This window comes from Thalassophryne amazonica, chromosome 2, assembly GCF_902500255.1.
Source record: "Thalassophryne amazonica chromosome 2, fThaAma1.1, whole genome shotgun sequence".
In the NCBI taxonomy this organism is placed as follows: domain Eukaryota; kingdom Metazoa; phylum Chordata; class Actinopteri; order Batrachoidiformes; family Batrachoididae; genus Thalassophryne; species Thalassophryne amazonica.
In genome coordinates, this window is record NC_047104.1 from 101,918,813 (window position 1) to 101,945,478 (window position 26,666).

Genomic DNA, 26,666 nt, shown 5'->3' on the forward strand with positions numbered 1-26,666 from the left:
CATACTTTGCTTCAATCGGTCAGAGATGTATCAGGGTGTCTGACCACGCAAAGCTCAAAAAGTTAACACAAGGATTTTAAAATCAACTCCAAAATTATATATACTTTATTTCCGGAGTATAAATCACACCGGAGTATAAGTCACACTGGTACAAAAATGCCGCTTTACGAAAAAAAATGTACATAAGTCACACTGGAGTATAAGTCACATTTATTACTTCATGAAAGAAGAAGCAAAATGGATTTATTTGCCATATTATTCGTTTATAAGGCACGCAGGGTGTTAAGGAGCACAGCTAATGAGCTAATTAATGTCACTATAAGGGCACAAAATCGAGTACACTGCTTCTTTCACCCACTAAACAGATGATCATATGTGAGATGAATGTACCATGCAATGAAATGTTTAAAAATTATTTGTATATTTACAACACAAACACAGCTTTAGCTAAAGGAAGCTAAGAGCTAATTAATGTTTTTGTTACAAGCTCAAACTGCTTCTTTATGCCACTCAAAAATGATCATGTGAGGTGAACGTACAACGTAATTTAAATGTCATTTAATCTCCATTTTTTGTACACCTATCAAATAAACTCACCATTAATTTTCTTTTTTTCCTTAGAAGAGCTGTCCTTGTACTTTTAAATAAGTCCAAATAAGATTTCTTCAAAATAGGAAAATAAAGTCCATCTTCATGCAAAATTGTGGTCTTTCAGAACAAAGTACTTTTATTTTTCTCTCTTTTGTGTTCTTATTCTGGTGGTTCCTGTTATTTGAAGTCTTCTTCCTGAAGATAGGCATCTTGGGACAGATTTGGCACCACACCGTAACTTTGGGTGAGAAGTGGGGCTGAGCTTGCACTGTGGTTTTCGGGAGAAGTCGCCCTCTCCCTCTCCCAGCAATCTTTGCAGATGGTTTCTCTCTCTGGATGGCCACAGGGCTGTTTTTGTGGATCTTCCCAGCTACATACCCACTGGGACCCTGCTTTGTGAGCAGAGGACAGACAGTTTTGTTTGAGTCTCTTTCCAGAACTTAGTCAGCTGTTTGGGACTTTTCCTCTTCCTCATTTAATAATTAACGGTGGATTATCACTGACTTTTTGAGGCCAGCACTGACCTCTTGTGGATTACTTTTCTTGGCCACCCCTGCTATATGTCTTTACAACAAGATTCAAGTAAAATCATACCACAGACGAACTGCCATCAACTTGGAAATCACACTGCAGTTTGTCTGGTTCAAATCGATGCAGAATTGACAAATATAATATTTTACAATGAAATCCAAAACCCAGTCCGTGAACCAAGAGTGACCCCTGTTGGACAAATTGGGGAAGGGCAGGTAACTAACTTGTACAGTATTATAAAGTTTAACCACCTTTAAAAAGCTGTACTTTGCTATTGTAACCAGAAAAAAAAGAAGAAAAGGAAACAAACGTGATTGTTTAACCTCACACATGAAATTTATATATCTGGTATTTTGTGCTCTGATCATAGATTGTAGAAGGTTTATCTAATGTGCTTTTATATATATATATATATACGAGGTCTGTCCAAAAGGTATCGGACCTTTCTATTTTTTGCAAAAACCATATGGATTTGAATCACGTGTGATTGCATCAGCCAAGCTTGAACCTTCGTGCGCATGCGTGAGTTTTTCACACCTGTCGGTTGCGTCATTCGCCTGTGAGCAGGCTTTGTGTGAGCACTGGTCCACCCCTCTCGTCGTTTTTTTTATTGCAAATAAATGTCTGAATGATTTGGAGCTTTGCTGCATCAATTTTTTTCCAGAAACTGTGAGAGACCTCCAGGTGGACACTGTTCGGAAAATTAATATGGCTTTCAGGGACGATTTTATGGGGATTACACAGATTAAGGAGTGATCCAGACGATTTAAAGACCACCCATAACTGCTGAGAACTCCGGAACTCCGCTCCTCTTTCCATGACAAAAACTCCTGTAACAGTGGAATGTGTCGTTCATTTCTAAACTGGATGCTGTCTTGATCCGGTATGTCGTCTGACTAGCACAGGAATTGTGAAAAGACGTGGACAACAGCACTTTTTCATCACATTGAGACAGACGTGCGGAGGAGTTCCGCGCGTCGTGGTGGAGCCGCATGGCGTAAAGCAACGCCGTGATGAAGCCTCACAGGACATGTTAGGGCATGTCCAGCTCATGCTCAATTTCTCGGATAATCACACGACTGAAAAGCAACCGACAGCCGTCTGAAATCCACCTGAAAGCCGTCCTGTGAGACCAACACGGAGGTGGTTTTGTGCCGCGTAATGAACGGCTCCGTGGTGCGTCCCTCCGCTTTTCTTTCCATGAAAAAAACTCCTGTAACAGTGGAATGTGCCGAAAAAGTGCTGATGTCCATGCCTTCTGCCTTTTTGTGAAAGTCAGACGACGTCCCGAATCAACAAAGCCTTCACGTTGGAAATGATCTGGTTGTTCCAGTGGGGTTGGAGCCTGTTGATCGGCGCTCGGAGCGTGCCGCGCTCTCAGCAGTTGTGGGCGGTCTTTAAACCGTCTGGATCACTCCTTGATCTGTGTAATCCCCATAAAATCGTCCCTGAAAGCAATATTAATTTTCCGAACGGTGTCCACCTGGAGGTCTCTCACAGTTTCTGGAAAAAAATTGATGCAGCAAAGCTCCAAATCGTTCAGACATTTATTCACAATAAAAAAACGACGAGAGGGTTGGACCAGTGCTCACACAAAGCCTGCTCACAGGCGAATGACGCAACCGACAGGCGTGAAAAAACTCACGCATACGCACAAAGGTTCAAGCTTGGCTGATGCAATCACACGTGATTCAAATCCATATGGTTTTTGCAAAAAATAGAAAGGTCCGATACTTTTTGGACAGACCTCGTGTGTATATATATATACACTCAACAAAAATATAAATGCAACACTTTTGGTTTTGCTCCCATTTTGTATGAGATGAACTCAAAGATCTAAAACTTCTTCCACATACACAATATCACCATTTCCCTCAAATATTGTTCACAAACCAGTCTAAATCTGTGCTAGTGAGCACTTCTCCTTTGCTGAGATAATCCATCCCACCTCACAGGTGTGCCATACCAAGATGCTGATTAGACACCATGATTAGTGCACAAGTGTGCCTTAGACTGCCCACAATAATAGGCCACTCTGAAAGGTGCAGTTTTATCACACAGCACAATGCCACAGATGTCGCAAGATTTGAGGGAGCGTGCAATTGGCATGCTGACAGCAGGAATGTCAACCAGAGCTGTTGTTCGTGTATTGAATGTTCATGTCTCTACCATAAGCCGTCTCCAAAGGCGTTTCAGAGAATTTGGCAGTACATCCAACCAGCCTCACAACCGCAGACCACGTGTAACCACACCAGCCCAGGACCTCCACATCCAGCATGTTCACCTCCAAGATCGTCGGAGACCAGCCAGTCGGACAGCTGCTGGAACAATCGGTTTGCATAACCAAAGAATTTCTGCACAAACTGTCAGAAACCGTCTCAGGGAAGCTCATCTGCATGCTCGTCGTCCTCATCGGGGTCTCGACCTGACTCCAGTTCATCGTCGTAACCCACTTGAGTGGGCAAATGCTCACATTCGCTGGCACGTTGGAGAGGTGTTCTCTTCACGGATGATGCGAAGGAGATGTGTTGCACTGCATGAGGCAAATGGTGGTCCCACCAGATACTGACTGGTATCCCCCCCAATAAAACAAAACTGCACCTTTCAGAGTGGCCTTTTATTGTGGACAGTCTAAGGCACACCTGTGCACTAATCATGGTGTCTAATCAGCATCTTGATATGGCACACCTGTGAGGTGGGATGGATTATCTCAGCAAAGGAGAAGTGCTCACTATCACAGATTTAGACTGGTTTGTGAACAATATTTGAGGGAAATGGTGATATTGTGTATGTGGAAAAAGTTTTAGATCTTTGAGTTCATCTCATACAAAATGGGAGCAAAACCAAAAGTGTTGCGTTTATATTTTTGTTGAGTATATATATATATATATATATATATATATATATAAAAATCGTGTGTGTGATAGTTCTAAGGACATTGTTTACTAGAGTTTTGCAATACAGTTTTGCAATTGTTAATTCCCAAGAGTAATAGATGCTGATTTATTATAAAAATAGACAAAGGAACAAAGAAGAAAACTACAGTACCCAGAATTCTTGGGGGTGGAGCTTTTAACCCTTTAAAAGCATGCGCTCCCAGGGAATCGCTCTCTTGCTTCGCTCTCTTCGCTCTTGCTGTCTTCCCTTTTTTCTCTTATGCACCCTTAAGGGCCTTTCACATTGAATACTTCAGGCCAATCCGTCAACGCTTCCCAATCCCTCCGACGCGTGACGTCAGACATGTCACTTCGGAAGCGGCAAGGGGGCGGAGATTACTATGTCACACTCTGGCTGTTTCCACAACCTGAAAAAGTTCAGCGATCGCCATCTTGAATTTGTGTCGCCTGAACCACAAAAAAGCTTTAAAAAAACAGCAGTAGAACGATTCTCCCATCACCCTACTTTTTGGAGTGACGCCGACCGAGGGTGGACTGATGACTTGGGATATCGATCGAACCGCGACAGCGGGCCGACCCGCACGGAGAAGCCGGCCTTCAGGCATCATCACTGGGCAGACCGAGGCAGGCAGCCGGGGTGATGGAGCAAACCAACTCAGTCCGAAATCTCCCACTTTTTGGATATATGCGAAGTCCCAGTTTGCCCAGCGGAGTTTAGTTCTGCCGCTTTATCAAGGTGAGAATAATGTAAAAATAAAACGTGACATTTACTGAACTGCTGTGAAGGTTTAATGATCGGCTAACGTTAGCGTAGCCTTTTAGCACAGTTGATCTGAGTGAACGCTTTGTAAATGGTTCAGTCTGTTTTATTTTTACCAAATAAAGCTACAGCTTTTTTCAGACACCACAAAAGCTCAACTTTAAATAACTTATTTTTTTCTGGCATTTTTTTTCCATTGTTTTTTTTTCCTGGGTTTTTTTTTTCTTTTTGATATATAAACTGTTTAGTGTTTTTTATATTTAAATAAATATTTTTATTTTTCCCAATCAGGAACATTTGCTGTGCAGACAACCAAACTTCCATTGATAAGCTGAACACCACGAAGTCCAGTCGAAAGAAAACATCTCTGCTCTTCAAAATCGGACAAAAGTGTCTTCAGCAACACCACCAGAGTTCAAAGCTGCAGAAGAGACCTTCATCTGGTCCAGAGAATCCAGCATAACATCACCTGCTTCTAAATAAAAGGCTCTTTCAACAGCAAGTATTTTATTATTTTTTAAAATCTGTTTCATTTTATATTTTAATAAATGAACGGATCTTTAAAACTGTCCACGATTCAAAGTCAAAAGACATTTGCACAAGCTCTCCACTTATTGCGCTCAAATCCATATTTTAGAAATGACTCTGACCTGATAACAACATTAAAGGCAATTACATATTTTGGCAAAATTACAAGTTGAAATGACTATAAAAAATTCATCATGAGGTTTATGTCACAGAAATCCTACTTTACAATCACACTGCAGTCATTGTTAAATTATTTCCTGTTGCATTTATAATAAACATTTGTATTTATTTACAGTATCTGTTTTTCTGGTTGGAATGAGATAAATAATCTACCAGACTTAAAAAAATGTACAAATTTCCATGTTATTTTGTCTAAAAATAAATGTCAGAGGTTCCTTAGGTTAAACAAGAAATTATCTAATCTGAAATAACAGGTGGTTTTAATTTACAGATGAAAGATTTCTAAAGAACCATTTATTGATTTATTTAGCTATTTTAATTACAAGTGTTCTAAACTTTTTTTAACAGTAATCAGAAATTCTGAAGTAACAAACAACAACAACAAAAAACATTTCCAAGGATTTTTCTTCGGAAAACTGCTCCATAAATGAGCAGTCCTGTGACACGTTTGTTTTGCACAGATCAGTGGTTTCTGCACCGATCCATTTTGTAGAGATCAGTGGTTTCTGCACCAATACGTTTTGTAGAGATCAGTGGTTTTTACACCGATCCATTTTGTGGTTTCTGCCACTAGTCTTCCGTGTTTTGGCCCAACGTGTTGTTGCTATCGGACAACGCGAAGGCACGTCACAGCTCAGAACGTCGAAAGTTGGATCGGATTGAACTTTGACCATGTCAGCCTGCCGACAGGCGGCAATGCACGCTCCCGTCAGAAGCGTCGGTTTAGCTCGGCTTTTAACACAACACTTCTGACGCATCTAAAAAGCAACGCGTCTCATTGAAAATAATGTTTTTTAGACAGTTTTTTGACGCATTTGACACGTCTGACGTATTCAGTGTGAAAGGCCCATTGCTCTTACGCTCTCTCTTCTTGGGTCTCGAGACGCTGCCTAGCCATCCGAATTTTTTTTATGACCCTTTGTCTGCAACCACGTGCTGTGTAAACGTATTTCTTGTTTGTGCGCGCCAACAAGAAATTACTTTTTCCTTTTTCTACAGATAACTTTTGCTCAACTTTTGTAAAGTTAAACGCGCAGGCGCATTTAACTTCCTTTTGCGATTTTTCAAATTAAAACCTTTTTTTCTTCTTGAACTCCAAATTTATCTCGCAAACATTTTTCTTACAAAGTCAACTATTTTGTATCGAGTTTTGTGATTTGATCCGGCTTCCAAAGATGACGAAAGACAAATTTTTGTTTTGGCGAATAGAAAAATAAAGACACTCAAGCCTTTATTCTGACGATCCCAGACTACAAGCGCTGCAGAGATAAAAACATCCAGGTCAGCTGAGACGTCAACAGCGATTTGAACCGCTGCCGCAAGTCACAGCCAAACAACGGAAAGTGTCCCCGGTAACCAACGAAACCGGGCGGGGTGACTTGCAGAGTTTCTTTGTCAAGGTCCCTGAAGTAGCTGTGTGACGGACGGATCATCGACTGAAAATGAGACGATTCCCAGCACATTACCTACGGAGACCGATCTGCACAGCGTCCAAGTAAGACTGAGCTACGGTGTCAGATAAAAACAGAGTGGCTTTAGTTTAATCCTATTCACCGTCACTAACTATCTCACGTTAATAAATACCAAAGTAAATTCCCTGACGATTAGGATGAAATTCATCCTAAATTCCCACAACTAAACCAAATTATTTGAACGTCATATAATAATTGCTCAGTGAAATTCATCATCATCAAATTGCCTTACTGTGATATGTACTGTTATTTAACTCATGACTGAGTTAAATAAATGTTTTAAACATGTGAAGTTGTCTGTGATTTTGTATGTTTTACAGAGGGGGTCGGACTTGATCTGTGGAGCTTACGATTGTAAGATTAGAGAATGATTTTAATATTTCCTATTGACTTACTCTAAAATCATAGATATTATAACCTTGTTATAATATCATTCAGTCATAGGTGGTGCCCCCAGTATTTGAGGTAAAATTATCCACAAGTGATAATTTCAAATATCCTAAAACACATATTATATTCTTCATGCTACAGATGGCATGCAGGGCCTGCATAGGACTTACTTCAGCAGTTACCTGGAAGCCAATGGATAGAAGATAAAATAGGATTAATATGGATTCTCCTATTGAATCCAGTTACAAGATCTTCAGCAGTACTCTGAATAGATTGAAAATTAATACGTTTTTTTCTAAGGCAGGTGTATTATCCAAGAGAACTGAGATAAAAATTAATAATCGTCTCCAATTCTAAGTCTTTGATACAACAGATTTCAATTTGCCAATGTTCCTCAAGCACATTACACAGCAATCTAAAGATAAAGTTACCAAGGCTACAATGAACAGAGGGGCCCAAGAACTTAATTGTCTGTAATCTTTGGGATTAAGATGTCAGGTGCAATAATCGGTCTCATCAGGTTTAAAAGAACAGTACAAGCGGATTCGATTGGCATAAGAATGAAATAGTCTTAAAGCTGCTGATTATCCGCCCAGCGGCTGTGTAAATAATGAAAAGAAGGTATACTCTGTTCCGTAAGTATTGCAACACAGAAAGAATGCTTGTAATTTTGCCTCTACTCAACCACAATAGATTTGAAAAGGAAACCATCTGGGTGTTCTTGTAGCGCAGACGTTTAGTGTTAAGTCAACTAAAGCCATGTGTATAAACCCCAAATCACAACATAACTCACCCCAAGGTGCTTCACAAGCATAAATTCTAACCTTACCAACCTCCTTGAACAAGCACATAGGCAACAGTGGTAAGAAAAAACTCATTCTGGTTTTTTTGAGGAACAAACCTCAAGCAGACTAGACTCAGAGGGATGGCCAACATCCTTTGGCCATACTAACAATAACAATAATCAGGTGTGCAAAATAGAACAAAGAATTGTCAAGCATGCAAACAAAAATGAATGTCCCCAACATAGAGTCCAGCAGGCAGCATGACCCACAATTCATCATGAGTGGGAATTAGCAAATGTTGTAACTTGATCCAAAGATCACGCGGTCAGACGGGATGGCCCAGTCATCATTGATATTAACAGTACCTCGAAAAACAACAGAAATCAATCAGCCAGAACAAACATCTCATAGACACTAATTCTCAGTAGAAACATAGGACAGTAACAGACAGGATGTTAATGTGATCACTGGCAACAAACCTCTTTGCTTCAATAATAGTCCCAAAATTTTAGATATAATGAGACTGAGTCCTGCTCCATTATTAGTAATATAATTTAAGATGGAGGAGAAAAGTCATTCATTACAACACATAGTGCAAATAAGTACAACTCAGGGCGACCCACTGCGAAACAGCTCGTATGAGTAAACCACGAAACATTGCGCCGACGGGCAGGCATGCACAATCCCGGTGCGACGGTTCATGCACGTAACGGTGTCTTTTGAGCAGGAACGCTGTTCCATGGGATGAGGTGCACCACTTTGTGCCGCTGCTGTGGAAAAAATTAAAACCAGCTGGTATGTGTGGAACCACATCTGCTGCTGTGAAAAAAATACATGCCACCCATGGGATTCATACCTGCACTTTACTGATTGCCAGCCCGAAACTTTACCACTGAGCTACCGTCGCTGGCCTATAAACACTGCGGGAAAATGCCTGAAATCAACAAAGAGATGGACGTATTTAAAATAAATAAATAAATAAAACCACACACCATAAAAACACAACATTTCATTGAATCCCTCTATCAAGTATGATAAGATGTGAATGCATTTGTCTGACTGTACATGGCTCTGTAATTAACTGGCATTCTGTCTATGGTGTACCATGCCTCTCACCCCATGATTGCTGGATTAGGCTGCAGCCCCTCATGATCCTTGATTGGAGCAAGCAGATACAGAAAATGACTGACTGACTGACATTTAGGAATTATAAGTCATGGAACACACTAAATACTGTATAAGGATTATTGTTAACACAAATCATCACCTTAACACCTGTTTTCTTGAGATAAGTCAGTGATGGATAATGAACATTTCCAAGTTACTGAATATACTGTATCTTGTACTTCATTTACATACGTGTAAATCATTCAGAAATGCATACAGTATGGTACTGTACAGAAAAAGTGACCATGAATGGAGGACACTAGTGAGGGAAGACATCAAGCCCCATTCATTTTCATTTCAAATTCATTGTGGTGGTGCACAGAAGCAAAATTACATAAAATGTCTCTCTGTTCCAGTACTCATAAGCTGACTGTAGGGCTCAGAACTGAACCCTGAGGAACACCACTTTACAGTACACTACTACCAGATGTCAGATTCATGGAGAGAAAAAAGCTGCTGTGAGATAAAATACCAAACCCAAAATAAGAAAACTTTTCTTAGACAACCAAAGCACATTTAAGCGCTTGCTTTCTCTGAAACCTTTGATTCCTTGTCTTTGACAATGTAAAGCATTTGTGTCATATTTATAATATGGTTGACAGAATTTGCCATTTGTATAACAAGGAAACGCCTTGTAAATATTAAAAATCTGCACTTTGCATAAAACATGCAGTTCATGCACACATGCAGCCTCACATACAGTGGCTCTGCTGGTCATTATGGAGCTTAAACCATCTTTCCTTCTGTCCACACGCCAACATGACATGACTTGAGTGTTTATTGCTTATCATATAATTTCATGTCAAAGGTGAAAACTTTTAACCTTAATTTATTAAAATACTATCAACTATGGCACCGTAACACCATGACTGCAAAGAAAGTAAAAAATCTTTATGGGCTGTTGATGGTGACCATGGAATAAATTATCATGAAATTGGAAAAAAATAAATCATATATAAAGCTGACTGTGTGTGTGTGTGTGTGTGTGTGTGTGTGTGTGTGTGTGTGTGTGTGTGTGTGTGTGTGTGTGTGTGTGTGTGTGTGTGTGTGTGTGTGTGTGTGTGTGAGAGTGTGTTCGATATGCATAGCCACAGTAATTAAGCAATCGACACCAAAGTTGCTATGGTGTCTGGGGGCACCAAAGGGGAGGTCACTGAGGCCCTTAGGTTGAAAATGTACGTGCATGAACACACACACACGGTCAGCCTCATATATTACATCACGACCCGCTGGAGCCATTATTTTTGCAGTTCATGTGATACTCAGGTCAGGTATCAAGCATCACACTTTACTTACTGCGTAGTAGCGGCTGGTGAGGGTTGACTTTAATTAGAATCCGAACGGGCCAACGCACACCGCGTGCAAGTTAAGATGTACATTTTTTTACTCAAAATGTACCAGCTGTGTACAGCATGCAGACTGCTGATATGCTCCTCAAGAAGCGAGGGACGTTAGGTCGTAAAATCTAAATGGATTAAATGTAATAGAGCTGGGGAAACATCTGCAGAGACACTAAGAACATAATTTATATATCCCACTGTACTGCCGTCATATGACATGCAGTCACCTTTTTATCATCATTCACTTGAATCTCATGAATGTCACAAATTGCTCTATGAAAATTAATGATGACAACATACACAATGCAGTGCAACTTACTACACCTGAACTAAAGTGACATGAAATATACAGTGAAATGGCTAAAATTCATCTCTATTACCCGTGTGTAGGACGGGTAACTCAGGTAGTAACTTCTCAGGGGTTTAGTTATCAGTAGATTACACAAGAACATGGTTTTATTTTCTGCTGACATAAGAATCTGAATGAAGAATACACCATTGTTGTACATGATATTTAATTCAGATATTTTTTTACTTTTTTTCGTAATGTAACTTATTTTTACATTTTGGCTGGGGAAGTAACCTGTTTTGGACTCACATCCCATCCGTGGAGAGTTGTAGAGTCACATCACCATATCTGTAGAATAGGACTAGCATCAAATGGGCATCATAGCCAATATAGAACTTACAGTACTTATGCTACTTCTGTTATGAGATATCCTCTATATGCAGTAGATGGTAGCTGTTTCTCCCATTTATCTAATATCATGATGGAGTTAGAAAATGACTGACTTTGTTTTGGGAGCAATCACTACTCAGTGCAGCGACATGCCACATCTTTCTCACTTCAAAAAGGAAAAGAATGAAGCCGCCAAAGATAACCCTTGCTGAAAAAGGTATTGTTAAGTGACACTGTTGAATTGGCATTGCAATCTGGCACACAGCAATAATTGTGTCATCCATAATACTAACTCTCATTAGAAACACGTTTTTGGGACTGTTTATGGCATATTTGCACAGAATAGAACTGTGCATGAGCTGTCCTGACCACCCCCAAGCTGAAAGGATGGCGTTGAATAGGGCAGATGTCATGCTGGCAGAGATGTCATTACATATGGATGTCATGCGCCACCTATTGGTAGCATATTTTTTCTTACCTCCATTTGAACCCACTGCAGGGATCTGATTACATAAAAAAAATACTGACAACTCCTGAGCACACACTATCATTAAACTTGTTTTCAATCAAGGTGTCAATGAAATGACATTCAAGATGGTCTCGTGTTCATAGTGTTACCAATTTTTCTTCCACGCTTCTGTTTTACAGATCATAAATATCTCCACTGTTCGTATTGGAGCTCTGCAATATTCAGTTCTGATTGACAGTCTATAAATTATTTTTGCATAATCTTGCAACAGGTTCAGCGGTTGCATTAAATAAAAAAAAAAATTGGGTCTAGCCTACTGCTGTATCACTTTCATGTGTATATCTATGGTGCTATGGCCAACAATGACATTATCTTATACCTGCCACAGCATCAAGCTCTAATCAGGCAAGTGCACTGTGTGTGTGTGTGTGTGTGTGTGTGTGTGTATATATATATATATATATATATATACGAGGTCTGTCAATAAAGTATAGGTCCTTTTTATTTTTTTCAAAAACTATATGGATTTCATTCATATGTTTTTACGTCAGACATGCTTGAACCCTCGTGCGCATGCGTGAGTTTTTCCACGCCTGTCGGTGACGTCATTCGCCTGTGAGCACTCCTTGTGGGAGGAGTCGTCCAGCCCCTCGTCAGAATTCCTTTGTCTGAGAAGTTGCTGAGAGACTGGCGCTTTGTTTGATCAAAATTTTTTCTAAACCTGTGAGACACATCGAAGTGGACACGGTTCGAAAAATTAAGCTGGTTTTCGGTGAAAATTTTAACAGCTGATGAGAGATTTTGAGGTGATACTGTCGCTTGAAGGACTTCCCACGGAGCGAGACGTCGTGCAGCGGTCCCAGGCGCCGTCGTCAGCCTGTTTCAAGCTGAAAACCTCCACATTTCAGGCTCTATTGATCCAGGACGTCATGAGAGAACAGAGAAGTTTCAGAAGAAGTCGGTTTCAGCATTTTATCCGGATATTCCACTGTTAAAGGAGATTTTTTTAATGAAAGACGTGTGGGTGGATTGCAGCGTCGGCTCGCAGCCGCCGCGACGCTCCGCCACAGGAAAAACACCTCTGTTGGAAGCCTTGAGGACAAGTTGGAACATGTCCAGCTGTTAAACAATTTCTCATATACTTTACTCCACTGAAAGCCATCAAAAGCCGCCTGGATTTTACAAATGGTTATCAACACGGAGGTGTTTTTCCTGTGCCGCCGCGCCGCGTCGGCTGCGTCCCGACGCGCGGACCCGTCCGCACGTCTTTCATTAAAAAAATCTCCTTTAACAGTGGAATATCCGGATAAAATGCTGAAACCGACTTCTTCTGAAACTTCTCTGTTCTCTCACGACGTCCTGGATCAATAGAGCCTGAAATGTGGAGGTTTTAAGCTTGAAACAGGCTGGTGACGCTGCCTGGGAGCGCTGCGCGACATCTTGCACCGTGGGAAGTCCTTAAAGCGACAGAATCACCTCAAAATCTCTCATCAGCTGTTAAAATTTTCCACTTCGATGTGTCTCACAGGTTTAGAAAAAATTTTGATCAAACAAAGCGCCAGTCTCTCAGCAACTTCTCAGACAAAGGAATTCCGACGAGGGGCTGGACGACTCCACCCACAAGGAGTGCTCACAGGCGAATGACGTCACCGACAGGCATGGAAAAACTCACGCATGCGCACGAGGGTGCAAGCATGTCTGACGTAAAAACATATGAATGAAATCCATATAGTTTTTGAAAAAAATAAAAAGGACCTATACTTTACGGACAGCCCTCGTATATATCCTTCTTTTTTATTGGAGATCTCCTTCTATTTTCATCCACTTTATGTTGGGATTTTACCACTCAGCTAATAGGATATTGTGCATCTCTGCAATGTCCTTGTCTGTGCATAAATTAACAAGTAAAGACAGTTTTTATTTTTAGTGTCTCATTGCTATTTGTAGCCTAGCTTTTGCTCGGCCAGAGGTCACATGGAGTAACTTTAACGTCCTATCGTCTGACAAAACAATGAGCCTATGCTTTTCCAATGTTCTTTTAATTAAAACATTCCACTCTATTATTTTATAGATTTTAAAATGAATTCTAAAATTGCTATATTGAGGATATACATACAGTAGCATTCAGATCTTTCTGAATCACAGTGCTAAGCAGCTGCTGCTAACACGATTGATGAGAATGGTGGCTGTTTACAATCTGGTGTTAAAGCATGTCATGTTTGCCCATCAGCCTAAGTAGACAGTGACTTCAATTTTTTTTCCTTTTTTGTCTTTATATTCAATATTGTGAGTATTACACTACTGTCTGTGCGAGGTCAAGTGCTTGCAAGAATTCTTAATAAGATTCAGTTCCAGCTACTTTGCTTTTCAATGGCCAGGATAGTGTGGCTTCACAGCCAATAAATCAACACCACATTCTAGCGCTGCAAGTACATTGATAGAATAATGCAAGCATGATTATCGATAGTGCTTCTAGGTAGCCTATGTTGGGTTTTTTTTTGGGTTTTTTGCAAAGCGTTTCATTCAGTTGATCTGACTGCTCTCTGGGACATCCTGAGAAATAGTGAGATCCCCAAGAAGTTACTGAACATTATACCCACCCTATACACAGATAATGTGAATGTTGTGTAGATTGAAGGCAGAGACTGAGACTTTCCCAGTGAAGTCAAGGTCAGTTTACTGGTCTGGTCTTTGTGGACTCAACAGATACGCTAACTGCAATACTTGAGAAACTGAGCAAGGAATGGGAGTGTCTGGGTTTGTGATTGTCCTGAATCAAGACTAAGATTCAGGCTGTTAAAGATTTCCTGGACTCAGTCATCAGAAGTGTATCTATATGTGGTAAAAGTGTTAACCTTTTACAGACATTTACTTGTCCTGGCAGTGACATTCATGTGTCTGGCCTTTGCGATTGACAGATGCCTGAGAAGTGCTTATGGACTCTTGACATTACTGGACAGAAGTCTTTGGTGATGCTGATATCGTTACAAGAGAATGAAGGTCCAAGTCTTTTGGTTGGCGAAAAGGCAATGATGGCTGATTGTCCTTTGAATGTCCTCTGATGTGGCGGTGAAAATACAGCCACAAATATTGAGCACTCCGCACATATATCGTGCAAGAACCACTAACATGCCACGCAGCACACATATGAAAGTCGTGCGGCACTGGTGCAGTCTTTGCATGCACAAGGATTTGCTCGTGAATATCACGCAGCACTCTTACGGATGAGTCTGTGTAGCTTATCTGTGGGTGCACAGGATGTGTCCAGCCAGCTCCTGTGCATGCATGGTGGGTGCCCACTGACCAGGAGCATTAAACTTAATTTCCGCTTCTTTCCTCGAAAAATAAATATATAAATAAATATACAATAGCTCCAGTCCGTGCAGCTCATATATGGCTGGACAGGACATATCCAGCTTGCTCACATGCATGCAGAGTAGGATGCTGGAGGCTGCTGGAGTGTTCAGTCGCTTCCAGAAGTGCTGTTCCTCTCCGATCGTATAAAAGGGAAAGTGTGTTTCAACCACTTACAGGTTGTCTCACAAGTCTTAATATTGTGAGGGAACATTGGTTAAGACATTTTATTACAGTTTTGTTATGTTTGTCTGTGCATGATCCAACTCATAGGTGCCTGAATGTTGCGGACCCCCATGGCTGGAGATGGCCAAGGGAATGCCCACATTTCACTTTGCTGCAGCAAAAATGTGGTTATTTTGGAGATGTGGGGCTGAACCGTGTGTCTGCAAGACAGTTCCACCGTGTCGCATGTTCTCAGTCTTGACTATGTGTTCATTATCTTAATTACAAGAAAACTAAAATGGTGATATTTGGACCTCCTGACTTCTGAGACGCCCTTGATTTTGACCTGGGCTCCTTTGGTCTTTTGATATATTGTCAAAACGTTTGATGTGGTTTTTGATACGTTAACATTTAATAAAGGTGTATTCATTTTCAATGACTTTTTTTCAGTTGACAGTACTGTCAAAGGTTTTAGCTGCCATTTATCAATTTTGAGAAGGTGATTCACATTTTTGTTTAATCTCTGCTTGATCACTGCTGCTTGGCATTTACAGACTTCACTTTCTTTGCTAGAAATAGTCCAAAATTGATTTAATGAGTTTATTTTCGATTTAATAGGTTAACTCAGCCGCATGGTGTGTGCAGCCAGTACATTCTGAGTGCCGGTCCCAAACCCAGATAGATGAAGAGGGTAGAAGGAGACAGGGAGCTAACCTTAAAGTTTGTCAAATCTCATCTACAGCCAGTAGGGGTGTGCAGCCAGTACACTCTGAGTGCTGCTCCCAACCCAGGATAAATGAGTAGGGTTGCATCAGGAAGGGCATCCAGTGTAAAACAAGCCAACATAACCATGCAGAGTACAAATCGAATTTCCATACCGGATCAGTCGAGGCCTGGGTTAACAACAACCGCCACTGGTGCCGTTGCCCAATCGGGTACCAGTGGAAATTGGGCTACTGCTGGGTGAAGAAGAATAAGAGGAAGAGAATGTGTCCACAGACAGAGGGAGAAGAGGAAAACAAGAAGGGTGGAAGAGGACATTGAATATTGACAGTATGACTGGTAAAGGGAGAAAACTGGCTAATAGGATGGACAGGAGAAAGGTAGACATACTGTGTGCGCAAGAGACAAAGTGGGAGGGAAGTAAGAGTAGGAGCATAGGCGGAGGGTTCAACTTGTGTATCATGCTGTGGATTGAAAGAGAAATGGTGTTGGGGTCATTTTAAGCAAGAGTATGTTAAGAGTGTGTTGGAGGTTAAACAAGTGGGAAATTGAAGGGGTGATGATGAATATCATCAGTGCATATGCCCCACAGGTAGGCTGCAGGACAAAGGAAAAAGAAGATTTCTGGAGTAAGTTAGATGAGGTGGTGGAGAGTGTGCTCAAGCATCAAAGAGTGGTGATAGGAGTGGACTTCAGTTGGCATGTTGGCGAAGAGAACAGAGATGATGAGGAAGTAATGGGTAGATATGGTATCAAGAACAGGAATGTGGAAGGGCAGATAGCAGTTGATTTTGCAAAACGGTTGGAAATGGCTGTGGTGAATACCTACTTTATAAAATGGGAGGAACACAGGTTTACATATGAGTGGCATCATCGAACCCTTCAGTAGCCCCTGGGCAACCCTGTTGTTTTGGTTAAGAAGAATAATGGCACCTGGCGGTTTTGTGTTGACCATCGCCTCTTCAATAAAGTCACTTGTGAAGACTCCTACCCTCTACCCTGGGTTGACGATGCTCTTGACCACATCGCAGGGTACCGGTGGTTCAGCTCTCTCAACCACTGCAGTGACTACTGGCAGGTAGACCTGGCACTGAAGGCACGCCCCAAGACTGCCTTCTCTATTGGTCAAGGCCTGTGGCAGTTCAGAGTGATACCTTTTGGCCTCTGCTATGCTCCAGCTACATTCGAACTCCTGATGGGAGCCGCTGCATTGTCTACCTAGATGATCTCCTTGCCTGTGCCACAGACTTTGAGGGTCCCTTGTCCAACCTGAGAAATGTCTTATAAGCCATCCACAAAAGTGTCACCTGTTTTGGCAAGGGACATCCTTCTTGGGTCACATTGTCAGTGCAGCAGGTGTGTCCACAGACCCAGTGAAAGTGATCACAGTGAGGGACTGGCCTGTGCCTCATGACGTTGGGGAGCTGTGCAGTTTCCTGGGCATGGCCTCCTATTACCAGTGTTTTGTCAAAGACTTTGCTACCATCGCCACACTCCTGCACCTGACCCAGAAGGGCCAGGCATTCCAATGGGATGAGGACTGCATGACTGCTTTTGCGCAGCTCCGGTCAGCACTCATCACCCACTGGCCCATCCGGCCACCCAGATCCTGGGTGGCCATTCATTGTGGACAGTGTTGCCAGCACTGTGGTACTTGGCGGAGTGCTGTCACAGGAACTATGGGGTTGAACAACTTAAGTTGTATATGCAATCTTCTGAGTTATCATTGTAACCTGAAGTATTTGTCTTGCCACACCATGAGTGTGAGTGTTAGCACAGCTGATGACCTTCTATCAGCACGCGTAGAACATTAAGGCCCCCTGACACTTGTACGACTTTGATCCATGCAATTGCAAACCATTGTAAACTGTGTGCAGCTACGTGCAAGTGCGCAAAGAAAATTTTGAAATGTTCAAAATCTCCATCATCTTCACGTGAACATTATGCAAACAATCCAAAAACACTGCGTGAGTGCGAGTAATTTCGTCAGCGCACCGCAACTGAATTCAAATATCTTGGTGTGTTACTGGATCCAAATTTGAGCTGTAAAAACTATTACATAAAAGCTGACTCTATTGTGATAAATTAGATCCTTTCTATCTACTGAGGATGCCAAGATATTTTTGCATGCTTTAATTTTTTCCCATATTTCATATTGTATAACTTGCTGGGGCCAGGCTGGCCAGACAACAATTAGGCCCTTAGAATCTTTGTACAAACAGGCTCTGAAATTTTTTGACAAAAAGCCATTGAGGTGTCACCACTGTACCATAATACACAAGTGCAATCTACGTATTAACTTTTGAAAATTTTAGGATATTTTCAAATCTATGTGCTGTTTACAAAATCTTAAAAGGCTTGGCTCCTGCCTGTTTGTGCAAGTTTGTCTGTTATCGTGGCTTTGTAATGGCCCAGTCACACGGCGCACGACGATTCCTGAACGAAGGGAAAAAGTAAAAAACGTCACAATTCCCTGAGAAAAGGTGGACGAAAGAGCTTTTATCACCAAACAGTCTGCGAAGCAAGAGCGCAAAAGGGATGAAAGAGGAAATGAACAAAACTGAAGCTCACGATCTCGACGAAACACGCCTGGAGCCACAGCTGGAGCAGCATGTGTCTGCATCTCTGTGTTCCAGGACTCAGTGCTGGGACGAAGCTCATAGCGCCTGCAAACAGAAGCTGTGGAGTTTCTGTGTAGGCTCTCAGTTGTCCAGGTAGTTTCCATAGTAGAGAAGCTTGAATCTTCGACTGGACTGGGTTGCTTGACGTGAGGACGTTTCGCTTCAAATCGCAGAAGCTTCCGCAGCTAAAATTCTTGCTCTGGTAGTCTGACTTCTGTCTTGACTCTTGTAGAGAAGACTAAAACAGAGGTCAACAAAAGCTGGAGTTTTTAACCTAACCAGACCCCTCCTACCGAGAGGCTGACTGCTACAGGCTAGTGACTAAACAATAGCTCTAATTAGCACCTATTGTGCTCTAGTTAGCACCCTCCTAATGACAGGGCAGCTGTCCCTCCTAATGATGGGACGGAAGCCTCTCCTGATGGCTCCCTTGATGACTCTCCTGATGACGTGAATGACTCATTACCATGAACAAAAGACTGAAACTGCTTTGACCAGAGTACCCCATTGTAAACAGGGGACAAAGCGTGTCTGAGACCCCCTCCCCGGTTAAGGCTGGGTTTCAACTGTTTTACAAAGAATGCATGGAAGCATTCTTGGTATTCTCTACTAAAGAAGCTGTGGAGATCTGTGTGCACATCTGTGGACCCACCTGCTCTGGTTCCTCGTCCAGAAAAAAGAGGGATCATCTCCATCATTATCAGAATCACCACTGTCTGTCAACATGCTGCGCACTCCGTCTTCCTCCAATTTAAAAAAAAAAAAGAAAAAGTGTGCTGTGGTCACTGCTGTATCACTGTATTATGTTCTAAGCCATATATATTTATTTATAACAGAAAACTGTCAAAAGGGAGAATAAATATAAATATATGTGTAAAGATGATTGAATATATCAGAGCAGTAACTTAATCAGTGCGTGTGAACGTGCGCATTGACTGACACGCACGGTTATTCCACCAGCTGATCACTGATCCACAATGTGAATTCTTCCTTCCAGAACAGCACTTTATATAATCATTTTGATGTTGCCACATGTACAGAAGGACTGGATTATCATTCCTACACTCATATTGTTATATTTAATACAAAATAATAAGCGCACGCTGCAGCTCCTGCTGCCGCTGATGCTGCATTCAAGTACCATCGGAAATTACACAACTTTTTTGTTGTTTCAAATTCAACAGTTACTTGTGGCAAAATAATGAATTATATCCACACAAAAGATTAATTCTGGCCTATGTAAGGTGCCTGAGCCCATTGAAGCTGACCCCCCCACACAGATAAAAAAAATCCAAGCAAGCAGGCTGTGTTTGCCCTGTAATTTCCGATGGTACATGAACCAGCAGCAGCCTCCGCGCTCACAAACCGGCTTCTGCACTGTGTGAAATAGTTCATCTGCTCCAACGAAGTCAAATTAAACAATAACGTGAGAAAAACTAAACAAACGATTAAAAAACATCAAGAAAGACAGCAAAACGAAACACAGACGAATTGAGGTTTTCGTTGCCCTTTGTTCAAAATTTTCAACAGTTTAAAAATCCTGACGTAGCGCCAGCTGCAGGAACGAGGCTGCGCGAAGGTTAAACGATGTTAACGACAGTCAACGAAAGTCCAGATTTCTTGTTTCAACAGGGCTTCATCACCCTTCGTTAAGTGCCATGTGACTGGGCCTTAAGGTCCACTAGTATAGCTTCCATACATGACTGCATTCTACCCTTTTGCTAGGCAGCCCTTTTTGTTAAAGCTGTCACACAATGGAATGCTATTCCAGACAACATAAAAAAAATTGTGATTCATTTGGTGATTTTAAAGCTAATATTAAAAAACATTTAAAACTCTCACAACAATGCACCCACTAATATGCTCATCTTTTTTCTTTTTTTTAAGACAAGGAGTGTGTGCGACTGGGTGTAGTGTGTGTGTGCGTGCATGCGTGCGTGCATGCGTGCCTGTGCTTGTGAGGGGCATTTTATGTATGATAAATAGTGTTGCTACATGTTTTTATCTGTTGAGTGATGTTTAATGCTCTGTTTGTGTTGTATTTATTTGTGATGTTTGATGTTTTTATATGTTACATTTATTTGTGTCTAGGGACTGCAGATGCAAATTAGCCTAAGGATAACTCTGGTGCAATGCATCAAATGATAACATTTATGTTTTAACTGCACATGGTCCCTTTTAAATAAATTAAATTGAAATCAGAGCGCAGCTCATCTGAACGATTATAACAAGATGTTAAATCTATCATAAATGTACTTTTACAGCTGCTCACAAGGTGGGATGAACATGCAACTGTTTTACCAAGCTATTATAATATAAACATGTTAAATAATTACCTGTTTAATCTGTTCCCAATGCTTTCTCCATCTCATTAAGCATACGTGCACAAGAGAGAGAAAGGCTGCAGCTGGAGCAGCCCTCTGTGATTCTGGAAGTGATTAGAGGCATTTTCAACAGCCAACACAGAGAAAATGATTAATCTGCTACAAAATAATGATTTTATATACACATCTAGTGCACAATGCGTGGCAGCCAGTGGAAGAAAGTGCAGCGTCCAGCTGGGAACACAGCGGGTGGGATTGTCACCACGATGTGTGTACAAGTGCGTTCAAGTGTCAGGGAATGTTTACTCTGTTTAACAATAAAGGGTGTGGTCCTGGGGCACACCCTGGACAGGATGCGATGTCTGTTGCAGGGCCACATATAGACAGACAAACACATTCACATCCACACGCACATTTACAGACAATTTAAAGTTTCCAGGCCAACTAACCTGCATGTCTGTGGACATGAGAGGAAGCTGGAACACCTGGAAGGAACCCACACACACACAGGGAGGACATGCAGACTCCACACAGAAAGGGCACAGGTGGGAATCAATCCCATGACCTTCTTGCTGTGCGGCAACAGTGCTAACCACTAAGCCTGTGTGCTGCCCTACTTTGATCCTATCTTCTTGAAAATTATTTTTAATAGAATGGAATGCATGAACACATTTCCTGTGTTAGAGTAAAATTTGCTTCAAACTGTCAATTTAGTTTTTCATTTAGTAAAATATCAAATTAATTTAAGCAATTTCAGCATAATGCTGCAACATAATAAAATGTGAAAGAGTATGAAAATATTGTGAATGCACTGTGCATTGCCTCTATCTAAAAAAATTGTGGTGTGACATGAAGTGAGCCCATCAATTTGTGCACTCTCCATTCTACAAAAATGACAACAAGCCAGAAGTGTCCAGATGTGCATCCTCCTGCTTAATCTGTGGCTTTTCACAGTAAACAAGTGATTCTTTAGCATCTGCTGCTCTCTGTGCTTTCTGCCAGGAATGAAAGGACTGCATGACTGGAACCGCTCATTTTCAGCTCCCTCTGTTTTCTGTCATGAAACACAAAGGAAGCCATCTTCCAGTGTTAATGTACAAACACAATCGGAATGGTTCGCTAACCCAGTAATTATCTGACTTTACCACTTGAACAGCTATTGAATGCCTGTGTTAGTGTTGTCACAACTTCAGGGAAATTAGTTTCAATTTCTGTTTCATCTAGTCAGCTTCACAGAAGCTTACCAGCCTGTAGTAGGGACTAAATCTGTCCCTCATTCACTGTCCCTTGGTGCGGGTGTGTGTGTGTGTGTGTGTGTGTGTGTGTGTGTGTGTGTGTGTGTGTGTGTGTGTGTGTGTGTGTGTGTGTGTGTGAGAGAGAGAGAGAGAGAGAGAGAGAGAGAGAGAGAGAGAGAGAGAGAGAGAGAGAGAGAGAGAGAGAGAGAGAGAGAGAGAGAGAGAGAGGAGAGAGAGAGAGAGAGAGAGAGAGAGAGAGAGAGAGAGAGAGTGTGTAAACTCCTGGGTTTACTTTTGAAGGACACTCAGTCTATTTGAATAAGCCAAATATGCAGCTGCTGACATACACTACTGTATGGTGTGGAGGCAAAAATGATTTTAAGTCAAAGTGTCTGAGGCTGTTTGTGGAAAGAAAGTAAAAAAATTAACATATTAAATAACAGGCTTCTAATTCGAGGCCTCGAAGACACACACTGACTCAAAGACCCGAAGACACACACTGATTTTGACTGCTTGGGGCAGTCAAAATCAGAACAGCAAAATTTTGAATGAGTGTGTGTGAACAACATTTCTGAGGGAGCTGTTTTGTACATGCAGAGAAAGGAGGGGTTGCTGCAAATAGTCACGTATACATTTTCCAGAATAAGAAAGTTTGAGTTTCCCATGAAAAGTCTTGCTGAACAATGAATGTTATCACAGTTTTCGGCCTTGGAGAATAGACCTTGAGTTTTATCAGTGCAGTTGCAATACTGCAATGTTACATAAAGACAATGAATAGAGTTTAGATGCAACAGCAAAAGTTTTAGGCAGGCTATCTGTAAGACATTAAATGAATAATTTTGACACTACAGTGGCCCAAGGAAAACAGCATTTATCACAGCGTTTTTTTTTTTTATTTGTTTGTTTGTTTTTTAGTAGTATCATCATTTCTCCAAATTCCTTAACTATCATGTCACGCTCCACCACGTGCTAAGATTGGAAAGTTGCCATTGAGGCGTGTATTCATCTTATTTGTCTACCTGTGCCTTCTAGAGAATCCAGGGAGGGGCGAGGATGGCCAGGCAGACAGGTCTTTCTCCGACTCATCGCTGTTCTCTCAATGGGGTCAGGAGCTCAGTCCAGAGAACCGCAGAGTGGCACTGAAGATGTTCCAGTACTACGGCTATAATGGCTACCTCAGTGACCGGCTCTCTTTGGACAGGCCAATACCAGACCTCAGGCCTGAAGGGTAAGAGTGGTGAACAAATAACATTCTTCATGTGAAGTACATGAAGTGTCATAAAATTGGACCTCATGCATAGATGTTTTCATGAATTTTTCAGTATAATCCGCTCGTACAAAAGCCACACCAGATTCAGACTGACAACAGTTGCAGTTAATATGTTTCTAGTAATTCCCTTCCACGTCTCCTCCCCCTTTTTTAATAAACTCGAGGTCTGAGGCAGATCTCCTTTTTTTAAAAATTTGGCAGAAGTGTTACGCCCTTCCTGATGCAACTCCATATTACATAGAGAATGGGCATGGGTGGTCTTGAAAAAGGAACTTTTTGATCTAGAAACAAGCTTACTAACCGCTTGGCCACCACGCCTGCCTACAGTTATTACGTACCTGATGTGTAAATGTGGAATGCCACTTGTGTGTAAACCCAAGGCAGGTTCACGCAGAGATTGAATTACCGCAGTATACCATATAAGACGATGTTCTCCACCCATCAATGTCAGAAGTATCCAATCAGGACACAAGTTCTGAAATTGATCAGGTTGCCCGTTCAGAACCTTTATCCTTGCAGGGGCTGATCAAACTACAGCATGTCCACCCTCTCGCCGCTCCCAGAGGCTGTTTTAACATCCCTGCACAGGTCTCCTCCAGCACATTCCTACATTTCTTCATGGTAGGAATAATAAATTACTATGTTATCTTAAATGAATGATTATAGGCTGCGGGAATTACTTCAGAATTACATTACAATTGAAATTTGAAATTGTAAACAGGAAAACAGGAAATTATTTACGATGTGTAATTTAAGGTTTAAAACTACAACTGCTTCAAAGTAACAAAATATGCAATAAATTACTAGGGCTGAGACAGCTAGCTGTAATAGTTAACTACAACTTGCTAGTACTAGACTAGTCATATAATGTTGTTCTAGTCAATTAGTTGGGTAATTTAGATTTTTCCTGCACTGAAAAACAGGGTACCCTTGCAGAGATTGTTTCAATGAGCACAGAGATCAAGCAGGAACCAACACAAACCAAAATCCACGATCAGCCAGCACTCCATTTAAGTTGCTGTTTGTCTTTCAGCTGCTCCCAGTTTCTCGGGTACCATTTCCATTAAAAGTCCACATTGGGATTGAAGGTGGACCTAACGGCAAATGTGACATACATGTACACAGATGCCATATATTGTGGAAAGCTGTGCGGAAGACCAAAAACAGAGCTAGAGCTTTTTGTCTTTTCTGCATTCTGCCCCAAGCAGGTGCTTTTTTTTAAACATCCAAAACAGGCTGTGGAGGAAGACATCAAATGCACTACACTCCTCACTCATTGTAGCAGCAACATGACACTTAACTAAAGTGATTAAACTAATTGAACTACAAAAACAATAAATCAATAACATTAACAACGCTATTAAACTAACATGAACCACAATAACATTTAAAACCCCAACCTCCCATGGTGCAGTGCAGCATATCCATAGATCACTGTTGTTAGATCATAGAGTAGCACTCAGACCACTAAATTACACCAAACTGATGGCCATGAACTGACACCTTTGACAACATTTATACTTCGATTCATGGAAATGCAACCTTGATACACCCTGACATTAGGTTTGCTCTGCTCTTTAGGATTTTATGTAAAATTCAGTCATCCATCTTCAGACACTGTCATGGGGTTTTTTTTGTGTCCTCCACAGATGCAGAAACATTACTTACCCTTTAAACCTCCCTCAAGTGAGCATTGTGTTTATTTTTGTGAATGAGGCCTTGTCTGTCATCCTGCGGTCTATTCACTCTGCCATCAGCCAGACACCCTCCCACCTTCTCAAAGAAATAATCTTGGTGGATGACAACAGCAATAACAGTAAGCAGCATGACTTTATTCTGAAATGTCATCCTGTAGAATCTGTGTTATTTATTGCTCTGGATGCCCCTCTGACTGTTTGTCTTTAATTAGGTGTGGCGTTTACTGGTCTAAACCCATAGATTAATAACACTAATTAATTAGACAGACAAGAAAATTGTTCCGAGCTAATAACAATCCAGCGAGGTATGTTTTTTTTTTTAAATATGTGCATGCAGAGGCAAAAATCTGAACAGTAGAAGGTATGATGAGATATCCACTGTATATTGAAAACGCAGCATGCCATCTAACTGCTGTGCTGTGCTCTCATGGTGTCATTATTAATCAGATGACTGAGTCTCAGTACTAATAGGTGAATTCATCCTGCACACACAAAGAATCTACTTAACCTGAGAAAAGTTGAAGTAGTAATTTACAGTATGTACATGGGCAGCACGGTGGCTTAGTGGTTAGCACTGTTGCCTCTCAGCAAGCAGGTCATGGGATCAATTCCCACCTGTGGTGTCTAATGGATTCCCTCTAGAGGATCTGGCTTCCTCCCACATCCAAAGAAATGCAGGTTAGGTGGATTGGAAACTTGAAATTTTCCGTAGGTGTGCGTGCGGATGTGAATGTGTTTGTTTGTGCTTGTTTGTCACCCTGTGACAGACCGGTGTCCTGTCCAGGGTGGACCCTGCCTCACGCCCTATGACTGCAGGGATAGGCTCCGGCCTCCTGTGACCCTTAATTGGAGTAAGGAGTTGAAGATGAGTGAGTAAGTGAGTGAGTGACTTAAGTACATTCATAAGACATGAAGCAGGCTACGAAAAACTAAAAATACTGTGCCAAGGTCATTTATAAGCAATAGACTTTTTAAAGGTCTGTGCTGGTTGAAAGGAGGACAGCTTTTAGGAGCTATGCTGGCAATGAGAATACGTGCCCCAAAGTCAATAATGCAAAACATGCAGCATATCCTGCAGCCTGGAGACTTTTAAATATGGATCGGTGTGGTGCTGTTTGGAGCAAGAACATGCACTGTATATACAATGGACAAACCTTCTGTGACATCAGCCGTAGATTTTCTAACGACCAGGTTTGAAGCTGTAATGGGGCTTGTCGGCCTCAGCTAGCTGGGTTGAGAACTTAATTGGGCAGCGCAGTCTCGTTTGAGGGTGGGCGCTAAATAGTTAAAATATGACACAATAATCCTACATCCGGGGACAGCCCTCATCTGTCCCCATCAGAAATGCCTTAAAATGCTCAGAAAGGAACTACCAGCTTGTTAGCATGCGGCTGTTACCGGTTGGATGCTAGCTATCAGTCAAATTGAATACATTCCTAAATATGCGCAACTTTGTGGCTTAAAACAGCCAAAACTAATGAGTTACAG

At 41.5% G+C, this 26,666-nt stretch overlaps 1 protein-coding gene across 1 annotated transcript in view; it reads left to right on the forward strand.

The window, feature by feature from the left end:
* galnt18b (UDP-N-acetyl-alpha-D-galactosamine:polypeptide N-acetylgalactosaminyltransferase 18b) overlaps positions 1-26,666 on the forward strand; it is a 366,991-nt gene that overhangs the window by 166,612 nt on the left and 173,713 nt on the right. The window contains exons 2-3 of the mRNA XM_034190778.1: positions 23,244-23,439; positions 25,131-25,297. Of these exons, the coding sequence (XP_034046669.1) occupies positions 23,244-23,439; positions 25,131-25,297 (363 nt within the window). The remainder of the gene's footprint in view (positions 1-23,243; positions 23,440-25,130; positions 25,298-26,666) is intronic.